This window comes from Hyphopichia burtonii, assembly GCF_001661395.1.
Source record: "Hyphopichia burtonii NRRL Y-1933 unplaced genomic scaffold HYPBUscaffold_9, whole genome shotgun sequence".
Taxonomy (NCBI): domain Eukaryota; kingdom Fungi; phylum Ascomycota; class Pichiomycetes; order Serinales; family Debaryomycetaceae; genus Hyphopichia; species Hyphopichia burtonii.
In genome coordinates, this window is record NW_017963736.1 from 437692 (window position 1) to 459131 (window position 21440).

A 21440-nucleotide genomic window follows, 5' to 3' on the forward strand; every position below is an offset into this window, starting at 1 on the left:
TCAGTAGCTTAATAATTATTGATCGGACGGGTAATCATGCTTTATACTGGATATGGTCGTAGACGTCTTCAAATTGGTCGGGAATTGATGTAAGAACTAAATTCATGAATAATGAAACTGACCAGTGTATAAGCACCCGTACACCAATAGATAGATGAGATAAGACTGACTGCAAAAGAATTGCAACAACTGATCAGCTCAAGCTACAAAAGTCACTCCACTTGGATCTATGTGCATTGTTTAATTTACAGGTATACTGAAGATTATTAAATATATATTATTGAGATATTACTCAGAATTGTTTCTAAATACCAATTTTTGGCCGGCAACGTTACCGTCAATAAACATTTTCAAGCCTTCATTTGCAGATTGCAACCCGCTTGGTAAAACTTTTAAAGGAGGAGCTTTGATAGTTTTGATTAAGGAGGGGACATATTTTTTCCAAAAGTCGAGATACTCTTCTAACATTTTGGGAGAAGCAACATGGCCAAAATGTTTTCTACCATCAACCAAGTAAGCATCAGTGGAAGTGAATTTGACTTTTCTTTTTGGATTAGTAGTGATTGACTTTTCATTGAGGAACAAAAGATTATCAATGGTCACGTCACTAGTGCCTTCAGTGGCATCGTAAATTGATTGAAGGGTTTTTAGGTTAGAAACGCAATCTAAAGCGTACTTGATTTTCCCCCCACCGGCGATTTTCAATTTCTCAATAACGTCATCATCATTATAATCAAAGATTTCATCAGCACCTAAAGAAGATAAGAAGCTGTGGTTTTTCTTCGAGGCAGTAGTGATAACTTTAATGTCAAAGACTGATTTGGCAATTTGGATACCTAATATACCTGTAGCAGTAGCACCACCCCAAATCAATAGATAATCATTAGAATTTTTCAATTTATCGACCGGGATTCCAAGGTTATAATAAAAGCTTAGAGCAATTGTCTTGAGCCCAACCCCAACAGCAGCAGCTGATTCAAAAGAAGTAATGGGGCCACATGGATGCTCTCCAATATCCAAAGGTTTATCTGATAACTGACCAACTGGGTATTTGACGGTTGCATTTGGACTAACCATGACATATTTAGAAAACCCCCCAATTTTATTGATGCCACCATGAAGAGAAGCGTTCACTATATCGCCTTTCTTAAAAGTATCAACGTTCTTACCAACTTCTTCTACTATACCACTAACATCGGACCCGGCAACATTGCCCCTTTGATAAAACGTGAGCGGTCTAGCAAGAGATTTTCCCAAGTAGGAGCCCATCGAGCCAAACACACAGGCAAGAGAATGAATCCCCAAGCCAGCATACTTGAAGGTTTCTGATAATTGGTGGCCAATGAAGTCTTCGGGGTATACGTGTTTCCAATCGGTTGGATTAACTGCGTAAGCGACGGCTTTAATGATGATCATATCATCTTCCAACTTTGGATACGGAATCTGGCGAGTGGCAACCAAATTCAGAGTATTTCTGGAGCCCGTGATAACTGCACCGTCATTAAACGACATTTTAATATATTTCACTTTTAAAAGATTAAATATATTCAAGAATATTCAAAAACATTCAAAGGGTTCAGGGTTTATATAGGGATGCAGTGGAAAATTCTGCTGCGAAAAAAAAAAGGCAGTTTCCGTCGCGGTTTCCGTGCCGGCGGAAGCTTTTTTAGTGTTTCGCTTAAGTTTATTCTTCGCAGTGTCCGTCGGGGGTGATGAGGAGTATAAAGCAGCCATTGGATTGCTACGGTGGAAGGTATAAAAGGGACGGAGCAGCTTATGGAATGGATATTGGATGGGTAGGGGCAAACCACAATTATAAGATGGGTAGTTCAATACTAAAATTAAGTGACGGAACCGATCTTTATTACAAAGATTGGGGCGTTGGAGAACCGGTTGTGTTCAGCCATGGATGGCCATTGAGTTCAGATGCATTCGAAGATCAAATGATATACTTAGCACTGAAAGGGTACCGGGTGATTGCCCACGATCGCCGGGGCCACGGAAGATCGGGTCAATCGTGGGACGGACACAACATGGATCAATACGCTGATGATTTGGCAGAGCTTGTTAACCATTTAGACTTGTCCAAGGCAGTTCATATCGGACATTCTACCGGAGGAGGAGAAGTGGCCCGGTACGTTGCAAGACACGGAACCCAACGAGTCCTGAAGGCTATCTTGATTGGAGCCATCCCACCGATTATGCTTAAAAAATCCGATAATGCAAACGGAACCCCCATTGAGGTGTTTGACGAGATCAGAAACAATGTCTTGCAAGATCGCTCCCAATTCTTCCAGGATTTGGCCCCGGTTTTCTATGGGTTTAATCGAGAGGGTGCGAAAAAAAGTCAAGGCTTAATTGACAGTTTTTGGTTACAAGGAATGCAAGGCTCGATCAAGGCTTTACATGATTGTGTTGAAGTATTCAGTGAAACCGACCAGCGAGAGGATTTGGCCAAAATGACCATTCCAACCCTTGTTCTCTATGGCGACGACGACCAGATTGTACCTCCTATTGCCTCCAGTCAAGCTGCCATCAAGTTGTTACCACTGCCAACTGAAAAAGTATACAAAGGAGCATCTCATGGAGTTTGTAGTACCCATAAAGATGAAGTGAACCAGGACATTTTAGCTTTCATTCAATAATTTGACACAAATAGTAAATGTACAATGAATATACAAATGGAAAATTTAACTTTTGCTGTATAAAACCCAACAAACTGTTTCTATCGCCTAAAACTCATTGTTAAATTCCGGGATAGCGATCTACACGTCAATTGGGGGCACACTGGTGCTCGCTGCATTCAGTAACTTCAGACCCGAACCGTCAATCTACGTTTACCCTTTGTACCTACTCAGCATATCCATATGCGTACCACTACTAATCTCGCTTCCTCTAACCATCCATATCCCCAGAATAACACCAACAAGTGGAATTAACCCTCGCTGCTGTATCAATACCAACAAGAAACAAGCAGAACAAGCAGAACAAGCAGAACAAGCAGAACAAGCAGAACAAGTGGAACAAGTGGAACAAGTGGAACAAGTGGAACAAGTGCAATTAACACGGTTAGCAAGAAGAGGTCTAACGCAATAATATGAAAATACCCGCTGAAAATAAGCGCTGAAGAAATAAGCGCCGGGAATAAATAAATAATAAAGAAAAAAATGTAGAAAAAATGTAGAAAAAATGTAGAAAAAACTGTAGAAAAACAAAAAAATCAAAAAAATCAAAATAATCAAAAAAAAAAAGATCTCAAAACAACACTTCTCAGGGTCGCTTAGCCGCCGTAAGGTAACTGAACGGCATACACTTCTCTTTTTCAAACACTTTCCTTTTAACACTTTACTTTCCTTTTAACACTTTACTTTCCTTTTAACACTTTACTTTCCTTTTAACACTTTACTTTCCAAATCTTTTCTCATTACTCTTTTCTTCTAGTTATAGCTCGTCTCTTGCGAGGCATCGGTCACAGCTTGCAGGTCATTGCTAATGGATCTTTGTCTAGGTTAAGGTTGACAGCGGCTAGCGACAAGGTCTAGTTCTACACAGGCATTTAGTTCCTGTCACCTTTTGCTTTCTTTGTTCAGTGTTGTATTAATAGATCGATTCAATTGTTCTTTGTTTGATATCTCTAACAATCGAAACTTTGCCTAATTTTAACTTTTTGTATTATTAGTTTATTGGGATACTCTTTGTATTTTTTTTCATCAGACTTAGTGGGCTTTTTTTTTATTCTTTGACTTTTTTTTTGGCTTTTTTTTTTTTTCTTTTTCTGGCTTTTTTTTTTTTTTTCTGGCTTTTCTTTTTTATTTTGGTTTTCAGAGCACTCCAGAATATCAGCAGAAACAATCAAAACTAACAAAAAATATATATAGCTCCTTCGAATTTTAATCTTGTCTGTTCTCTTTTCTGATATCCTCTTCCTTCTTATGCTCTCTTTTCACTCGAATTAACCTTTCAAGAAAGAATAATAGAAACTTTTAGAGTTAGGCTATCCCTCATTTACCTGAATAGCTTTTTCTTGTTCTTTTTGTTCTTTTTTTTTTTTTTTTTTTTTTTTTTTTTTTTTTTTTTTTTTTTTTTTTTTTTTTCAGTAATTTATTTCTCTGTTTCAATCATGGATTCTGATAATATAATACTATCAAATCAGAATTTAAGTTACTTGTCTAATCCTCCTTCATCATTCCCCAATCCTCAGTCATCAATGGATGATGATTTTAACAATCTTCAACATTCAATTAGTGCTTTGAAGAAAGAAAAAGGTCCTCGTCGTCGTAAACATAAAAATTCCAAAAATGGTTGTCCAAATTGCAAAAGACGTCGAGTGAAATGTTCAGAAGATTTGCCATCTTGCTTAAATTGCATCAAACATAAAACACGGTGTGGTTATTTGGACTATAATGAAGATCAAATTCTTGAATTGAAAAAATCAAAAGATTCTGATCAAGATTTATCAACTTTAAAACCTATAAAAGACTTATCTTTAAATAATGATGATAACAATGACTCAAATCGTAAAAAATCTCCTTCTTCAAATGAAAATTCCCCTTATTATGATGATTCTCCCCAACCAAAATCAAAATCTTCCAGGTCATCTCAATTAACTTCCCAGTCACAGCTTCCTTCCCAGTCGCGTCCCCAGTCTCAACCATCTCAGTCTCCTTTACATTCCCATCTAACTCCTCAATTACCGAATTCTGGTGTTAATGACGTACTCAACTTTCATAGCTCAATCACTCAAGATTATCATAATTTATTACCAACAAATACCGACGGTCAAATTATTTATCCAATTTACTCAATCAATAATAATGACTCAAATAATCATATTATGAATGAAAATTCAAATAATTCACATAATTCTAATGATTCTAATAATTCTAATAATTTCCATCAAGCGCGTGATGTCTTTGGCTGGGATCATGAACATCATCAAAATCAACTTATAAATCAACGTGTAAATTCCCCTCAAATAAACTCTATACACCACCCAGGAGATTTACCGGATCATTCTGTGAATGATGCATTAGACTATGATATAGATCATCCTTCATCTGGTAATGAAGGTTTCCATCAACAATATAATAACCAAACTGAAGATCATATAAATTTAAATCAATCAAAATCAAACTCAATCTCAAAACTTAATTTAAAAGGCTTACCAAATTGTATCAATCAAGAAACTTCTTTCCCATTATTTAAAAAATATAATATTGATTGGGGTATCGAATTATTAAATTTATTATCAAAATTAACTTCTAAAATTCAAATGGGATCTGCCGGTTTACCACAAATTAGAGAATTATATAGTTATTGGTTAAATTCATTTATTTATAAATCATATTTTTCAAAAGTTATGTTTAGTTGTCTTATTAATTTAACCACTAATTATCTTATATCAAATGTTTTAAATATAAAATCAAGTTTAAAATCAAATTTTGGTGATTTCGTTGATAATACAAGAATGAAAAATATTTTAATTGTTAGATCAATTAAACACTATGCTACCGTTATTAAAGGTATGAGAAATTTATTAAATAATAATGAAGATCCTGAATTATGTGCTCAAGTTAGTTATATTTTATCTTTAATGTCAATTTATGATCCCGAAGCTACTTTAGAATCAACAAATTGTTTTAGAGATGGTTTATTCGGTATTTTATCCTATACTATTAATCATGCAATTAAAAATCAAGTTAATCCTCCAACTTTAATTCCAATTCATTTACATTTAATGACAAATGTTAGTAGATCAATTTATTTACCTGGTTATAATCCCCAATTTTTAAATGAATTTCAATCAATGTTAATAAGTTTTGGTAATATAATTAAAATGATTAATTTACAAGTTGAAAGTTCAAATAATAAAAATCAAACTTTAAAAATTTTAGAACCAATGTATAATGATTTAATGTCATTTGTTAATGATTCAATTAATGATTATTTACCTAAATTAACTAATAATTTAAAAGATATTGATATACAACAACAAACATTATTCAAAATGGCCCATAGATGGGTTAGATTACAAAATTCAAGATTAACCACTATTAATTCAAAATACGATCCTTTGGAAAAAATTTTATATTTATTTTATAAAGTTTTCAAAAAATCAGTTTTTGCAGTTGCTCCTCAAGTTAAATATTTTTTCTTGAGAGATTTTGATAGTCCTTTAATGCTAGATGTATTCCCAATTTATCATGACATTAATATTTATGAAAATGAACTTGATCATCCGTTAACTTTATGTTTACCAACTCCGATTTATGAATCAATTAAAGTTCAATTGAAAATCTTATCTAGTTATCTACTTCGACTCATGACTTTTTTCACTTTCAGATTGAAAATGTTATATAGAACAATTGTTTATGAAAAAACTGCTAAAGATTTATATCCAATTGATAATATTAAAGAATGGAGAAGTTCGATTCAAGATATCGATGCAATAAGAAAAGATTTCAATTTTAAAATTGGTATTGTGGAAACTCAATTAACTTCTTTTAGTGATTGTTTAATCAAATCAGAAAATTACCCAAGAGTTATTGATGGGGATCGTAATATGGTTGAACAAGAATCTCCCTTCATTAAAAATGAAAATTTATTAGAGCACATCAGTTCTCAGTCAAGTTCAAGATCCCATTCTCAATCTCGAACTCCTTCTGTAACCGATTCTGAAAGATCAGAACGGTCTTTAGAAGATGATTACGTTGATTTACTAACTTTGACTTCATACGGTTTACTTGCGAAAGATGCAAAACCAAAATTAAGATTATAACTTTAAACCCGTTTTCTGTTCCTCCTCGTTTTTGTTTTTTTTTACGCCTTCCCTTTATTCTTCATCGTACCTACATGTTCAATTCTCTAGCCTATTATTTTTCTACTATTTTAATTCAAACGATTGTATACGAACATCTGATATTGTAGCTGCGAAATCTTTTTTTTTTTTACGAAAGGATTATCATTCATTGTATATATCAGCTTTATTTCGTATAACTTAGTCTGTACATAACTGTTGGATCAGCAGCAAATCACAAAAGTTTAAGGCATTGGTTAAGATCATCTGGTCATGTACAAAGCTAAATAACCGTTGAACAGCCCAGTGGCATGTAGCCAAAGCTACGGCCCCCCAATTTTAAGCTCAAGTTGTAAAATCATCTGTAAACTCCATCGCATCCGTTGCAGGACGATTAGCTGAAAAAAGCTTGAACGAAATCATCAGACAAACAGAAGGCAAACACCAAAAGAAGTTTAGGCATCTGCTGGAGTTGTAATTTGCATTTGTATTAACCTTTTTTTTTTGTGTGTATTTTCCTGTCTTTTTCCGGTGCTCTTGGAAAACACCTTCATTTTCGCCTCGTTTGCGTTTCTAAATTGTTGATTAGCAATTAACTGCAACATTTCACAATCCTTAAGAAGGCGTATAGTCAGGAGTAAGCTTTAATTACAACGGTATTTTCTTTCTGTTTTTTGGATTTGAAATAGAACCCGTGAGAACCCGTGAGAACCAGTGAGGAGCAGATAAAATCATCGAGATGAGTGCTACTCAGGAAGATTATGAAGAGTTCAAAGCGTTGACTTCTACATTATCAGCATTTTATAATTATCACAAATGGGAGTATGAAGAGCTAATTAAACCAAGAAAGCTCAAACTAGCTTCATTGAGTGACGAAGAACAAGAGTTAATACCGTGGTACCCAAAACATATTGATGATATTAATATAAGTGTTGGAATTAATGAAGAATTTACCAAGGCATTAGCCACAAGTATTCTGTTGGATTGGGGGGTGTCTAATAGTCCGGACCAATGGTCACAACCAACCCCATCAGACTTTGATAAAGTTCGCAGTACGTTATTACAATTGAGTAGAGAATGGAGTACCGATGGGATAAATGAAAGAAAGATTGGGTATGAGAATATAATTGATGAATTGACTGAATTATATCCAAATGTTGAAGAACGCCAAAATGTTAAAATCTTAGTGCCAGGGTGTGGTTTGGGTAGATTGGTTTTAGAGCTTGTAATGAAAGGTTTTTGGACTCAAGGAAATGAGTTTAGTTATCATATGTTATTAACATCGAATTTTATTTTGAATCATTGTATTTATCCAAATCATTATACTATATTCCCATTTTTACATAAATCGTCCCATCTAAGTAAAAAAATCAATCAAATAAGACCAATTACTATACCAGATATAAATCCATTAATAATACATGATTTGAAAAAAGAAAATCCTTCAATACCTTATGAAGAATTAATGTCAATGACTGCAGGTTCATTTGTTGATCTCTATGGGCCTCCCTCGTTATCATTACTGGAAACTTATACGGATAATTCCGAAGCTTCGGAATTTAGAAAAGAAAATAAAGAATCTTTTGATGTTTTAACAACTTGTTTCTTCATTGATACTGCTTCTAATATCATTGATTATTTGAAAACTATCCATTATTCGTTAAAACCAAATGGAATTTGGATTAATTTTGGTCCTCTTTTATGGCATTTCGAAGACTACTCAAGCACCCATCATATTTCAAAAAAATTGAAAAAAGATGGTCCAATGGAAACAATTCCAAATATTTTAAAAGGTTTAGAATTATCAAGAGATGATTTAATTGAATTGGCTGAAAAAATCGGTTTCAAATTCGAAAAAAGAATAAGCGATATAGAATCCACTTACAGCAGCGACGTCAGGGCCTTGGGCGAATTTGTATATAAATGTGAATACTGGGTAGCCCGTAAAATTTAATTGTATATAGATATTTCTATAGTTTTGCAGTTGTATTCTTGTTTGATAAGCCGGTATATGTGGTCGTGTGGTGACCGTATTAATTTCAAACTAACTTAAAGAAAAAAAAAAAGGTATCCCTCAAGAAGATAAAGGCAATTTACTTATTTACAGATATATATACAAATATATATATATATATATAGCATGAGTTTCCCCAGTCCAGCAGCATCGGTTAAATTGGTTCTATTAGGCGAAGCCGCCGTTGGAAAGTCGTCTTTGGTGCTTAGATTCGTACTGAATGATTTTCAAGAAAATAAAGAACCGACAATTGGAGCAGCATTCTTAACTCAAAAATGCACTATTGGAGAAAGAACCATTAAATACGAAATATGGGATACTGCTGGTCAAGAAAGGTTTGCATCATTGGCCCCAATGTATTATCGTAATGCCCAAGCTGCATTGGTAGTTTATGATATTACTAAACCAGCATCATTTATAAAAGCAAGACATTGGGTTAAGGAATTACACGAACAAGCAAGTAAGGATATAACAATTGCCCTTGTTGGAAATAAATATGATTTGGTTGAAAGTGATAATGATGATAATGAAGAAAGCTTAAGAAAAGTTAGTGTTGAAGAAGGTCAAGGTTTGGCTGATGAAGAAGGTTTATTATTCTTTGAAACTAGTGCTAAAACTGCTCATAACGTTAACGATGTTTTCATTGGTATCGGTAGTAAGATTCCTGATACCTCTGCCTCTTCCTCCTCAAATAATGCTTCAAATGGACCTAATAATGAAGGTGGTAGAATTGATTTGAGTTCTGGTAATTCTTCAAGTCAACCTTCTGGTGACTGTGCTTGTTAGATTTTGGAACTCTAGCTAACTTCATTTTTTAATTTATTTCCTTTTGGGTGTTCATCTTTACTTCTTTTGTTTTCTTTTTTGTTTGTTACTACTGTATGATTTGTTGGTTTTTTATTTTCGATTCAATGCTCTATTTACTCGATCTCTGTTTTCGTATAGAACTTTTTTATCCCATTACTCTCTGATCAAACTCATATTATGTACATGTATACTACGCCATGTTCTGAAGCTACTTTGTAGACTCGGTGCACTGAACCGAAAACGTTTGGGGGTTTGGAGGGAAAAAAAAAAAAAAATCATTGATCTAAAACTCAAGTCAAAATCCCATTTCTTCCAGCTTCAACATCAAAACGATGACTACCTTTCGTGTTGCATATATCCCTGAGCACTTTTCGACTCCCTTGTTCCAAGCTGAAAAGCAAGGATACTATAAATCGCAAGATTTAACCATTGAGTTCGTTCCGGTAATTGAAGGTACCGGACGTTTGATCAAGTTACTCAACTCGAAAGAAATCGATTTTGCAATTGGATTGACCGAAGGTTTTGTTGCAGATATTGCCAAGGGTAACGATGTGTACAAGATCATTGGTTCCTTTGTTGAAAGCCCCTTGTGTTGGGCCATTAGTACCGGGTACGATCGTCAAGATATTACCAAAGCCAGTGACTTGCAATCGAAAAAAATTGGTGTTAGTAGAATCGGGTCAGGTTCATACATCATGAGTTTTGTATTGGGATTACAGTTGGGTTTTCAACAACCGTTCTTCGAAGCCCACCCAACCTTATCAAACTTCAAAAACTTGAGAGACTCAGTCAATTTGAAGGCCAATAAAGATGAAGGCTTGGAGAATAGCGACGCCTTCATATGGGAACACTTCACCAGTAAAAAATACTACGATAATAAAGAAATTAAAAAAATTGGTGAAATATATACTCCTTGGCCAAGTTGGGTCATCACTTGCCGTGATGAAACAATCAGTCAACACAAGCCGGCAGTTATCGACTTCTTGAATAGTCTTAATCAAGGAATTGACTATTTCAATAACAATCCAGAGGATGCAATCAATCATATAGCTACCAACTTGGATTATTCCGCTGAAGATGCAAAAGAATGGTTGAAAACCGTCAAATTTAACCAGAACGTAAGTAAGCTTGATTGGGACCGCGTTGTCAATAAAACCGCAGAAGTCTTGAAAACTGCAGGTGTCTTAACCGACGACAATTCAACCATTGAATCCAGATTGAAATCTGGGGTCATTGATATCACCATTTAAACCGTATAGAAAAGGTATTTAGCAATTAAATAACCGTACATTATCCACTATAAAAGGCTCATTCCGTACCCCAGACCTCTTCTTTGTACTCTTGTTCGGACTATTTGCTCGCAGTCTTCTCGGACAAGTGGAGTAGGAGTCACTCGAGGTGTCCTTGCAAGTCATCCCCATACTTTCTAACCCCAGTTTTTGCCAGTTCACGGACTTTAAACCTGGTTGGTGTATGGGCCTACTCCTGGCTCCGAGATGACACATTAATTGTTCCGGTGGCACAAAGCTAAACTCCGGTTCAGCAGTCAAAAACCAAAAAAAAAAAATGGGCCGAAGTCAATCGAGAGGTCAAGTCCGATCTTCTTATCGCAAATCTGAAACCAATCAGTTCGGGAGAAAGGAGTGTTGTAAGCATTTTGACTCCTGTAGACCCTAGTGACGCTTTCTGACTCCTATTGACTGGACTTGGTCACTGGATCATTGGATGATGTTGGCTTTTGCTCGAATTTGTATTTAAAGCAAGGGGAATCAGGGAATTCTTGATAAGTAATTGTTGATAGTTCTGAACGTATAAGAAACCAAAATGTCCTACTCAAATCTCGAAGGGGTTAAAGTTTTAGCACCAATTAGTGATAAACCTGAATATTCACCATCTAAAACCAGTCAAGCTGATATTTTAACTAAACCAGCATTGGCATTTGTTGTTTTACTTCACCGTTCTTTTAATAAGACCAGAAAGCAATTGCTTGAAAACCGTCAATTGGTTCAAAAACAATTGGATGATGGTAAACCATTAGAATTTTTGAAAGATGAATGGGCAACTAAGATTAAACAAGATCCAATTTGGCAAGGACCAGTTCCGGGAATTGGATTGGCTGATCGTAGAACAGAAATTACTGGACCACCAGAAAGAAAAATGATTGTTAATGCTTTGAATACTCCAGTTAAAACATACATGACTGATTTCGAAGATAGTGCAGCACCAACTTGGTCAAATGTTATTAACGGTCAGGTTCATTTATATGATGCTTTGAGAAATCAAATTGATTTCACTAGCCCAGATAATGGGAAAACTTATAAAGTTGATCGTCTGGGAAATCGTCACATTCCAACAATCATTGTTAGACCAAGAGGATGGCATATGGTTGATAAACATATTGAAGTTGACGGTGAACCAATTAGTGCTTCATTATTAGATTTTGGTCTTTATTTTTTCCATAATGCCAAAACTTTAATCAATGATTTAGGTTTAGGTCCTTATTTCTATTTGCCTAAAATGGAACATCATTTAGAAGCTAAATTATGGAATGATGTTTTCAATGTTGCTCAAGACTATTTGAAAATTTCAAGAGGTAGCATTCGTGCCACTGTTTTAATTGAAACCTTACCTGCTGCTTATCAAATGGAAGAAATCATTTATCAGTTAAGACAACATTCTGCTGGTTTGAATTGTGGTCGTTGGGATTATATTTTTTCCACTATTAAAAGATTAAGATCAGATTCTTCGAAAGTTTTGCCAGATCGAGGACAAGTTACAATGACGGTTCCATTCATGAAAGCTTACTGTGAGCGTTTAATTAATATTTGTCACCGTCGTGGAGTTCATGCTATGGGTGGTATGGCTGCTCAAATTCCAATTAAAAATGATCCTGAACGTAATCAAATCGCTATGAATAAAGTTGAGTCAGATAAATTAAGAGAAGCCACCATGAACTATGATGGTACTTGGGTTGCCCATCCTGCTTTAGCCCCAATTGCAAATGACGTTTTCAATAAACATATGATTACTCCAAATCAAATTCATATCATTCCTCCAGAAAGTGTTAGTGAATCTGATTTATCAAATACTCTCATTGAAGGTGGTAAAATAACTACTAATGGTATTAAAGAAAATTTATACATTGCCCTTAATTATATAGAATCCTGGATTAGAGGTTTAGGTTGTGTTCCAATCAATTACTTAATGGAAGATGCTGCAACTGCAGAAGTCTCAAGATTACAATTATACTCTTGGGTTAAACACGGAGTTAAATTGGCCGATACTAATGAAAAAGTCACTCCGGACTTTGTTGAAAATATCTTGAAAGAAGAAACTGCAAAATTAGTTAAGGAATCTCAATCTAAAGGTACTGAAAATAAATTCGAAATTGCTGCAAATTATTTAAAACCTGAAATTAGAGGTGAAACCTTGGCTGAATTCTTAACTACTCTCATCTACGATGAAATCGTCACCGCATCTTCTCCAATCGACTTATCCACTTTAAAGGATTAATCTTCGCATCAGTTCGTTTCCTTTTAGCACATATTCATATTTATATTCGTAACCATTGTCAATGTAGGAAACCAATCCACTTTTCGAGACGGTAAACCTGTCCGAATCCCATTCGCCTACCGCTTCTTACCGTCGAATGATCTGATTTTTTTCGCTGTACTTGTCATCCTTAGATCCCGTCCTTTTTTTTTTTTTTTGTTTTTTGCCTTTTTAGTTTATGCACGGTTGGACCGTATATAATCAGGGACTTTTCAGCTGGAAATGTATTGTTACGAGTTGACTTTTTTTCAATATCAGTTCCCCTGGCAAAAGAGCCCCTTGAATTACCTGCTTACTCTATGACATAAATATTTTTCATCGATATCACTATCTTTCACTCTATCACAGAGTCCAAATTGCTATAACACGCACAAGTCCTAAATTGACAGGGACCAAACGGCAGGAACGAAATCTCTGGAAAGGTACGAACGAAAAAAGAGTACACCCAGACGAAGAGGAAAAAAAAATTGACAATTCATTTAAAACCTTTTATAACAAAACGATTGAAGCTATATTCAAGATTGCACTTTTACAGTACTCTAAATTGAAGCTGTTTCTATTAAGTACAGCTCCTTCATATCTTAGGCTTTCCCCGATGGATAAACGGAAAAAGTTTCTTCATATAACGGCTTTAGGAGATCAAAGGATTGAGGAGGCATTCAGCACTCCGAAGACCTCTGATTGGTCTGTTAATGAAGCATTGAAGAAATCCAATCTTTATAAAAATCGGTATTCCAACGTGTTCCCGTATGATAAAACAAGAGTCAGGCTTCCGGTCGAAAAAGGATCAGAAGATTATATTAATGCATCTTATGTGACACTCGACCAGAATGAATATATTGCAGCACAGGGACCTTTGACAGATACTATCCATCATTTTTGGGCAATGGCGTATAATGAATCAGAGAAGCAGAATAACGACACCGTGGTGATTGCCATGGTTACTCCATTGACTGAATCGGGTATAGTTAAATGCACTCAATATTGGCCAGATAAAACTCAAACATCCTTTGATCTATCTGAAAATATCTTAGAAGATAGAATCAGTATTCCGGGTGGATCCTTGAAAGTCGAATACGTACAGGAGTCATATAATGCTGTTGGTGATTATCTTTTAACTGAATTACTTTTGAAGAGCGATACTAAAGTGAAAAAAGTATATCATTATTATTATTTCAAGTGGGCCGATGCAAAAGTCCCACCCTCTCTTTCACCCTTGGTTTGTCTTTCCAAAGAAATTCGTTCAGTGTCAAGCAAAGTGGAAAATAAAGAAAAGGGAATACAAAGGCCAACGCCAATCGTTCACTGCTCGGCAGGAGTTGGGAGAACCGGAACCTTCATTGCCATTGACCATATATTCAATGACGATACTTTGGCAGAGGCTCACAAAAACCCTCAAGAAGACCCAGTTTTTCAAACAGTTTTACGATTAAGAAATTGCAGAATGATGATGGTTCAAACTTTATATCAATATGATTTCCTTTATGAATCTGCAGAAAAATGGTATAGGCAACAATTAACTCAATAGCGGCTCACCTTTTGTCCACGGTAATGACCTCCTCTTTAGATTAGTGTATATACTTATTCTATTATGATAATGTTTTGAAATAGTTGTAAAGCTTTAAGTGCGATGTGGGATTTTTTTAAAAAAAAGTATATCAAGCGGCTATTCAATAGTTGCAAACCCAATATTACTGATAAGCTCAATTCAATTGAGTAGTTCGAGATGGAAATCGCTACGGGTGCCCGCCAGGATAAAGAAGAACACAATTCAGTGTCTTTGGATGTAACTGATCTTTCAAAAAAAGAAAATTTGCAGCAAAACTACTCGTCACATTCTTCCAGTGATAATCATGACAAGTGCCCAAGAGGACTCCTTTGCAAGGATATAGCGCTGGTAGTTGAGAACGGTTCCATTCAACTGCAGGCCCTTGAGTCGGCACTTTTGTTAAATGACCATTTAACTTTCGAACACCATAAGAACCACAACTTGCTGGTTCTCCCAGGCTTGAAGTCTCATAGTATACTCAACCTCCAAATGCAAACGGCGGCTTTGGTAACACTTTTAATAACAATCGAGCGAGATTTAAGGAACAGGCTGGTGTCAGAATTTACAATCCACTGTCATAAACAGTTTACCGCCAGTTGGATTGTAGCAATTGACGGAGACTTCACTACGAAAAAGCATATTTGTGAATTAATGCATTCACAGAAGCAGCTTATCAGCTTCACGGTCAAAGACTCGTATTGTGTGTTCCATTTAACTGAACTCTGCTCCTCTTATCTAGGTTCCATCGAAATTCAGTTCAATGACAACCCAATTCTTCGAGTTCCGAGTCATACAATCCAACACATACTAACACGCTTGGAATCATCCAACCACCGGTTGTTGACTCCCTACGGGAACAGCAGCCCAGCATCCCTACAAGATATAAAACTCGCCAACTACTTGGAACCTACAAGAAAGCATGAATCGCTGATGGCCATCACGTCAGACCCAGAATTTCTCACTAGGAAAATGAAACTCAGCAAAAGAGATGTCGGTTTCTTAATCGGAATCAACGGAGACCGTATTACTGCCATTCGTAACAAGACCGGTTGTGAAATTAAGATTCTTGATATCCCAACTTCCTCTCTCGGCCTCCTCAGAGTAGTCAAGGCTAAAGATATCGTTCAAGAAATCCTTCTCGCTGGAACCAAGTCCCAAGTAAGCCATGCCTCTCGCTTGATCAAAGACTGTCTTGTCAGTTACAGAGACAATGCTTGCAAATTCATCTAATAACCATCCTTCGTATTATAACAATACCGTTTTTGGAACCAGATGCTGCTTTGCCGGGTAACCCACCCGTTTACTGAGTAAACGTTGGGCCGATGGAGTAATTCTCAGTATCAATAATACAAAATTTCCCGTTCCTCAACAGATTTTTCAAGTTTGCAAAGTTCAATCCATACAATTTTTTTGAAAAATACACAAAAATTCAACCTCTGCGAAGAGCTTACAATAAGAAACGCCATACAAATCAAAAAAAAAAGGCACTGAAAAAAAAAAAATTTTGTGAAAAATTTTCTCTTCCTCTTAGAAAAAAAAAAAAAAAAACTGAAGAAGTCCCATATTTAAAACTTTTCTTCTTTTTAGAAACCTTTTTCTTCCTCTTTCTCTTCTCTTCATCAACTAATACAACATTAAAAAATGGCTGAAGGTGTTTTCCCAGGTGCTATCGGTATCGATTTAGGTACTACCTACTCATGTGTCGCTACTTACGACTCTGCTGTTGAAATCATTGCTAACGAACAAGGTAACCGTGTTACTCCATCCTTCGTTGCCTTCACCAGTGAAGAAAGATTAATTGGTGATGCTGCTAAAAATCAAGCCGCTTTAAACCCAAGAAACACTGTTTTCGATGCTAAACGTTTAATTGGTCGTGCTTTCGAAGATGAATCTGTTCAAAAAGATATCAAATCTTGGCCATTCAAGGTTGTCGATTCTAACGGTAACCCACAAATTGAAGTTCAATACTTGGATGAAACTAAAACCTTCTCTCCTCAAGAAATTTCTTCTATGGTTTTAACCAAAATGAAGGAAATTGCTGAAGCTAAAATTGGTAAAAAAGTTGAAAAAGCTGTTGTTACTGTTCCAGCTTATTTCAATGATGCTCAACGTCAAGCTACTAAAGATGCTGGTGCCATTGCTGGTTTAAACGTTTTACGTATTATTAACGAACCAACTGCCGCTGCTATTGCTTACGGTTTAGGTGCTGGTAAATCTGAAAAAGAAAGACATGTTCTTATTTTCGATTTAGGTGGTGGTACTTTCGATGTTTCCTTATTAAACATTACTGGTGGTGTTTTCACCGTTAAAGCTACTGCTGGTGATACTCACTTGGGTGGTCAAGATTTCGATACTAACTTATTAGATTTCTTCAAAGCTGACTTCCAAAGAAAAACTAAATTAGACATCTCTGGTGATGCTAGAGCTTTAAGAAGATTAAGAACTGCTTGTGAACGTGCTAAGAGAACCTTATCTTCTGTTACTCAAACCACCGTTGAAGTTGATTCTTTATTCGAAGGTCAAGATTTCTCTGCTAACATTACCAGAGCTAGATTCGAAGATATTAACGCCGGTTTATTCAAATCTACTTTAGAACCAGTTGAACAAGTCTTAAAAGATGCTAAAGTTTCTAAATCTCACGTTGATGAAGTTGTCTTAGTTGGTGGTTCTACTAGAATTCCAAAAGTTCAAAAATTATTATCTGACTTCTTCGAAGGTAAACAATTAGAAAAATCTATTAACCCTGATGAAGCTGTTGCTTACGGTGCTGCCGTCCAAGGTGCTATCTTAACTGGTCAATCTACCTCTGAAGATACCAAAGATTTATTATTATTGGATGTTATTCCATTATCTTTGGGTGTTGCTATGCAAGGTAACGTTTTCGCTCCAGTTGTTCCAAGAAACACCACTGTTCCAACCATCAAGAGAAGAACTTTCACCACTGTTGCTGACCACCAAACCACCGTTCAATTCCCAGTTTACCAAGGTGAACGTGTTAACTGTTCCGAAAACACTTTATTAGGTGAATTCGACTTAAAGAACATCCCACCAATGCAAGCTGGTGAACCAGTCTTAGAATCTATCTTCGAAGTTGATGCTAATGGTATCTTGAAGGTTACTGCTCTTGAAAAATCCACTGGTAGATCTGCTAACATTACCATCTCCAACTCTATTGGTAGATTATCTTCTGAAGAAATCGAAAAAATGATTGAAGATGCTGAAAAATTCAAATCTTCTGATGATGCTTTCGCCAAGAGACACGAACAAAAACAAAAATTAGAAGCTTACGTTGCCTCTGTTGAATCTACCGTTACTGACCCAGTCTTATCCGCTAAATTGAAGAGATCTGCTAAAGAAAAGATTGAAACTGCTTTATCTGATGCTTTACAAGCTTTAGAATTAGAAGAATCTACTGGTGATGATTACAGAAAAGCTGAATTAACCTTAAAACGTGCCGTTACCAAAGGTATGTCTACCCGTTAAGTTTAATTAACTTATAATAATGAATTAACTGTATAAAAATTTTCTCATTTGTTTTTTATTCTCGTTTATGGGTTTTCAATAAATACACTTTCTATAAATTTTGAGTTGTTTAGTTGAAATATTGAAATATTTAAGTAAAAATAAAAAAAACCAATAAAAGATCTAATTATCAAAAAATTACTCGATATTCGTAAAATTATATGCTCTATATAAATTAATCATCTAATATGTAATTACCCAATTTATCCATTTTTAATTGTTTTCCTTCGGATAATGCTTGTACTATTTTATCATTGTCTTCAGATTCATCCTCAGATTTATCTTCTAACTCGTCCTCTAACTCTTCTTCGTCCTCATCTTCTTCGTAGTCCTCCTCGCTCTCTATATCTTCGGATCCAACCTCCGATAACTCATCTCCGTCGCTTTCATCTTCGAGATCAACGGCTCTCATTCCTTCAACTGCAGCTTCAAGGTCCTTATCTTCTCTATTCTGATTACTCTTTTTAGCATAACCAGAAGCCTGAACTTCGACGTCTAAATCCTTTTCTCTCTTCACGTCTCTTTTGAAATTAGGATATGCATACTTATAACCTTCACCATAACCTTCTGTATCGAACATAGTTGGGTCATGTTGAGGTGTATATCTGAATTTTTTTTCAAAGAAACTTCTGATACCTTCGACATCCCTATCAAAATATGCTTTTGCATCAACATGGTCTATGGAGACACATTGTGGGAAATCGATAACAACAAAGTCAAATTCATGCTTTCTGGCTTCTTCTTTATCACGAATGATGATATTAAATTCGTTGAAATCACAGTGAATTAACCCATGATTAGCCAATTTAACTATAAAATTCATCAAATCAGAATATAGTCTCTTGTGGTTATCATGTTTCTTTAATTGCCTCATTGGAAAACCTTTTATCCATTCCATAAGTAAGCAGTGTCTAGAGTAATCAAATGGTTGTGGAACTGCAAAATTGTTCTGATGCAATATAACCATAAATTCAAATTCCTTCTTGGCTGCTAAACGAGACAAGTACATCCAGTTAGAGGTTTGTCTATTCTTCAAGTAATCACGATTATTCTTCACTGTTCTAAATGAAGTTCTACCTAATCTATGTATTTTTAAAACTTTCTGGCCACCTTTTGGATCACTAACAGAGTAAATGTCTGATTCTTTACCAACACCAATGGTAGTTCCAACCGAGTATAAGGTATCTCTATTCAACATGGATTTCAAAGCTAAGTAGTCAATACCATTATATGTAAGTCTGAAACCATCATATTTAGCATTTCTTAAACGCGAAACTAATTTTAACTTGGCCAAGTCACCAATGGCCTTGTTGGTTCCCGATGGAGATCTGAGTCCCCCTATAGAGTGGATCATTGGAGTTGGAACTAACTCATGATTTCGAGACCCTTGTTCAACTGCTTGAAGAATTCTGAAATCATCTGAGGTCAAATACCTCATGTGTGAAGTATCTAATTTCATCTTTTTCTGTTTAAACTAGCAATACCACTGTCCTTGAGAGAACTTATTGAAAGCGATGCCATCGCTTTTCAAAGTCTTAACTGGTACGGTTGAAAAAAAAAAAAAAAAAATTCCAATTGCGTGTACGGGTCAATATCGAATCTTTTTATAAAAACAGTGAAGATAAGCTTACTCTTCATATTGAATTGTTGATCAATGAAATATAGACGTCCTAGACGGAACCGTCAGACAGCATTCAGAAAACCGCCGTTACGAAAAAGAAAACCTACTTATCATGAGCCCCCTCCTCCAGATTTCCAGAGATTGAACGGTAACCAGCATGATGCGTTATACAAAGAAGTACTGAAGTCAGTGAAATATAATTGGCACCTATTGGAACCTCTTGGTGATAATTATTCGTCTGATACGTCTTCTTCAAAAGGCGTAGTTCTGCTTAAGGCTTTGTGTGCTTTGGAATTAGCTAAGAATGCCAATCAAATAGAACCATTACATCTTGATCTTGCTCCATGGAGCTGCTGGGAATTGGTTTGGAATAATATATTAAGTCTATCCCATGATTCTATCTATTTGGCTGGAATCTTTGCCTCTAAGTTCAGAAAAGAGCCTGGATTTCGATGCCACATCAGCGAGACAGCTGGGAGTATACAGAATCGATATAATGGCGAAAGAAGTTTGAACCTAGCCAGATATGAGTCAATCAATGCATGCATGATTCCGTGGGCTAAAAATCATAGAATTGAAAACTTATTTTTGAATATTAACTTTCAGCACTTTACAAATCATATTTACAAGCTTCATTATAAACCATGGATACTACTAGACCTATCAGAAGTTACAAAAAATCTTGAAAACGAAGACTATTATAAAGTGGTAAATATTCCTAATCTTGTTGCGCTTGACTTATCAAACAGTTCTTTTGTTGATGATCATTTCTTATATCATTTGGCTAATGTCATAAAGAGCGATTCAAAGCTAAAACAGCTCACCTTGTTGAGACTAAATAAGTGTCCTAAGATAACGAAAAAGGGTCTAAGATATCTTTTCGAGGTCTCCAAAGATTCCTTCTTTGCTTCATCGCTTTCATATATAGAGTCTGATCTCAAAATTGTTCCTTCCAAAAATTTCACTCAGCAATTTAATGTGAGTAGAGAAGAAGACGAAAGTATAGATTATATTGACAACACTAGATGGAAACTTTTACCCGAAGAAGATCTGATGACAAAGCTCGTTGCACGAGTACCAATTGGGCTAAAACTCCACTTGTTGTACAAGAAGTTTGGCAAATTCATTATAAAGCGAAGCGTGAAAGAAGAAAATGACGAATTAACCCCTTATGATACAACCAATACACTTAACTATTTATACAAATCAAAAGATACTATTATATTCGATTTTATGCTTCATAATGAAGAATTTACAGTATCAGACTACGGTACTATTACAGGGAAAGAAAAGCTTGAGAAATCATGGAAACGAAGATTGTTTGTTAGAAACAAACTGGCCAGTCGTCTTCAGTATAACTATATAGCAAACCACAATTATACTCCAATAGTGAAAGAAGTACCAAAAGATACTTCAAAAACTGAAGTCAAAGAAATAGAAGCTCCAATATTTAGGGCAGGCACCAAAAAGAGAGCACCGACCGCATCTACAAAAGCGAACAAGAAACCTCGAAAAATAATTACAAATGTGAGTAGCTTTTTTAATATGTAAGTAGTAAATATTTATTGAATTTCGGTAA

At 35.5% G+C, this 21440-nt stretch overlaps 12 protein-coding genes across 12 annotated transcripts; 9 read left to right on the forward strand and 3 right to left on the reverse strand.

Annotated features, from left to right (window-relative positions):
* Nucleotides 1–288: 288 nt before the first annotated feature.
* Nucleotides 289–1512, reverse strand: HYPBUDRAFT_163725 (zinc-binding alcohol dehydrogenase family protein; the record flags this gene model as incomplete). The annotated part of the gene is made up of 1 exon (XM_020222634.1): nucleotides 289–1512. One exon carries the CDS (start codon nucleotides 1510–1512, stop codon nucleotides 289–291), a length of 1224 nt encoding a protein of 407 aa, XP_020074027.1.
* A 308-nt stretch (nucleotides 1513–1820) lies between these two features.
* Nucleotides 1821–2645, forward strand: HYPBUDRAFT_114815 (alpha/beta fold hydrolase; the record flags this gene model as incomplete). Its single annotated transcript, XM_020219072.1, has 1 exon — nucleotides 1821–2645. The coding sequence occupies one exon, from the start codon at nucleotides 1821–1823 to the stop codon at nucleotides 2643–2645; it is 825 nt and encodes a 274-aa protein (XP_020074028.1).
* A 1562-nt stretch (nucleotides 2646–4207) lies between these two features.
* Nucleotides 4208–6778, forward strand: ECM22 (Ecm22p; the record flags this gene model as incomplete). Its single annotated transcript, XM_020219083.1, has 1 exon — nucleotides 4208–6778. One exon carries the CDS (start codon nucleotides 4208–4210, stop codon nucleotides 6776–6778), a length of 2571 nt encoding a protein of 856 aa, XP_020074029.1.
* Nucleotides 6779–7535: 757 nt separating this feature from the next.
* HYPBUDRAFT_115065 (S-adenosylmethionine-dependent methyltransferase) lies at nucleotides 7536–8750 on the forward strand (the record flags this gene model as incomplete). Its single annotated transcript, XM_020219091.1, has 1 exon — nucleotides 7536–8750. The coding sequence occupies one exon, from the start codon at nucleotides 7536–7538 to the stop codon at nucleotides 8748–8750; it is 1215 nt and encodes a 404-aa protein (XP_020074030.1).
* A 186-nt stretch (nucleotides 8751–8936) lies between these two features.
* VPS21 (Rab family GTPase) lies at nucleotides 8937–9596 on the forward strand (the record flags this gene model as incomplete). Its single annotated transcript, XM_020223732.1, has 1 exon — nucleotides 8937–9596. The coding sequence occupies one exon, from the start codon at nucleotides 8937–8939 to the stop codon at nucleotides 9594–9596; it is 660 nt and encodes a 219-aa protein (XP_020074031.1).
* A 353-nt stretch (nucleotides 9597–9949) lies between these two features.
* HYPBUDRAFT_114974 (uncharacterized protein) lies at nucleotides 9950–10867 on the forward strand (the record flags this gene model as incomplete). The annotated part of the gene is made up of 1 exon (XM_020219086.1): nucleotides 9950–10867. The coding sequence occupies one exon, from the start codon at nucleotides 9950–9952 to the stop codon at nucleotides 10865–10867; it is 918 nt and encodes a 305-aa protein (XP_020074032.1).
* Nucleotides 10868–11441: 574 nt separating this feature from the next.
* On the forward strand, nucleotides 11442–13130 carry HYPBUDRAFT_8425 (malate synthase; the record flags this gene model as incomplete). Its single annotated transcript, XM_020223733.1, has 1 exon — nucleotides 11442–13130. One exon carries the CDS (start codon nucleotides 11442–11444, stop codon nucleotides 13128–13130), a length of 1689 nt encoding a protein of 562 aa, XP_020074033.1.
* A 317-nt stretch (nucleotides 13131–13447) lies between these two features.
* PTP1 (tyrosine protein phosphatase) lies at nucleotides 13448–14805 on the forward strand. Its single transcript, XM_020223172.1, has one exon. It carries the CDS (start codon nucleotides 13765–13767, stop codon nucleotides 14695–14697), a length of 933 nt encoding a protein of 310 aa, XP_020074034.1. The 5' UTR covers nucleotides 13448–13764; the 3' UTR covers nucleotides 14698–14805.
* Nucleotides 14806–15710: 905 nt separating this feature from the next.
* Nucleotides 15711–16000, reverse strand: HYPBUDRAFT_154235 (uncharacterized protein). The gene has a single exon (XM_020221964.1). It carries the CDS (start codon nucleotides 15883–15885, stop codon nucleotides 15718–15720), a length of 168 nt encoding a protein of 55 aa, XP_020074035.1. The 5' UTR covers nucleotides 15886–16000; the 3' UTR covers nucleotides 15711–15717.
* Nucleotides 16001–16359: 359 nt separating this feature from the next.
* On the forward strand, nucleotides 16360–18201 carry SSB1 (Hsp70 family ATPase; the record flags this gene model as incomplete). The annotated part of the gene is made up of 1 exon (XM_020219116.1): nucleotides 16360–18201. One exon carries the CDS (start codon nucleotides 16360–16362, stop codon nucleotides 18199–18201), a length of 1842 nt encoding a protein of 613 aa, XP_020074036.1.
* A 170-nt stretch (nucleotides 18202–18371) lies between these two features.
* Nucleotides 18372–19734, reverse strand: RIO2 (protein kinase). Its single transcript, XM_020223173.1, has 2 exons — nucleotides 18647–19734; nucleotides 18372–18580 (listed from the first exon to the last, which is right to left on the reverse strand). The coding sequence occupies exons 1-2, from the start codon at nucleotides 19697–19699 to the stop codon at nucleotides 18416–18418; spliced, it is 1218 nt and encodes a 405-aa protein (XP_020074037.1). The 5' UTR covers nucleotides 19700–19734; the 3' UTR covers nucleotides 18372–18415.
* Nucleotides 19735–19894: 160 nt separating this feature from the next.
* Nucleotides 19895–21412, forward strand: HYPBUDRAFT_8429 (uncharacterized protein; the record flags this gene model as incomplete). Its single annotated transcript, XM_020223734.1, has 1 exon — nucleotides 19895–21412. One exon carries the CDS (start codon nucleotides 19895–19897, stop codon nucleotides 21410–21412), a length of 1518 nt encoding a protein of 505 aa, XP_020074038.1.
* Nucleotides 21413–21440: the final 28 nt, after the last annotated feature.

Excerpts from the sequence above, each read along its gene's own strand:
- RIO2 (XM_020223173.1), bottom strand. The coding sequence starts at position 19,699 with ATGAAATTAGATACTTCACACATGAGGTATTTGACCTCAGATGATTTC. Across the intron at positions 18,581-18,646 it reads CTGCAGTTGAAGGAATGAGA|AGCGAGGAGGACTACGAAGA; the intron begins GCCGTTGATCTC and ends GAAGATATAGAG.
- PTP1 (XM_020223172.1), top strand. The coding sequence starts at position 13,765 with ATGGATAAACGGAAAAAGTTTCTTCATATAACGGCTTTAGGAGATCAA.
- HYPBUDRAFT_154235 (XM_020221964.1), bottom strand. The coding sequence starts at position 15,885 with ATGGCTTACTTGGGACTTGGTTCCAGCGAGAAGGATTTCTTGAACGAT.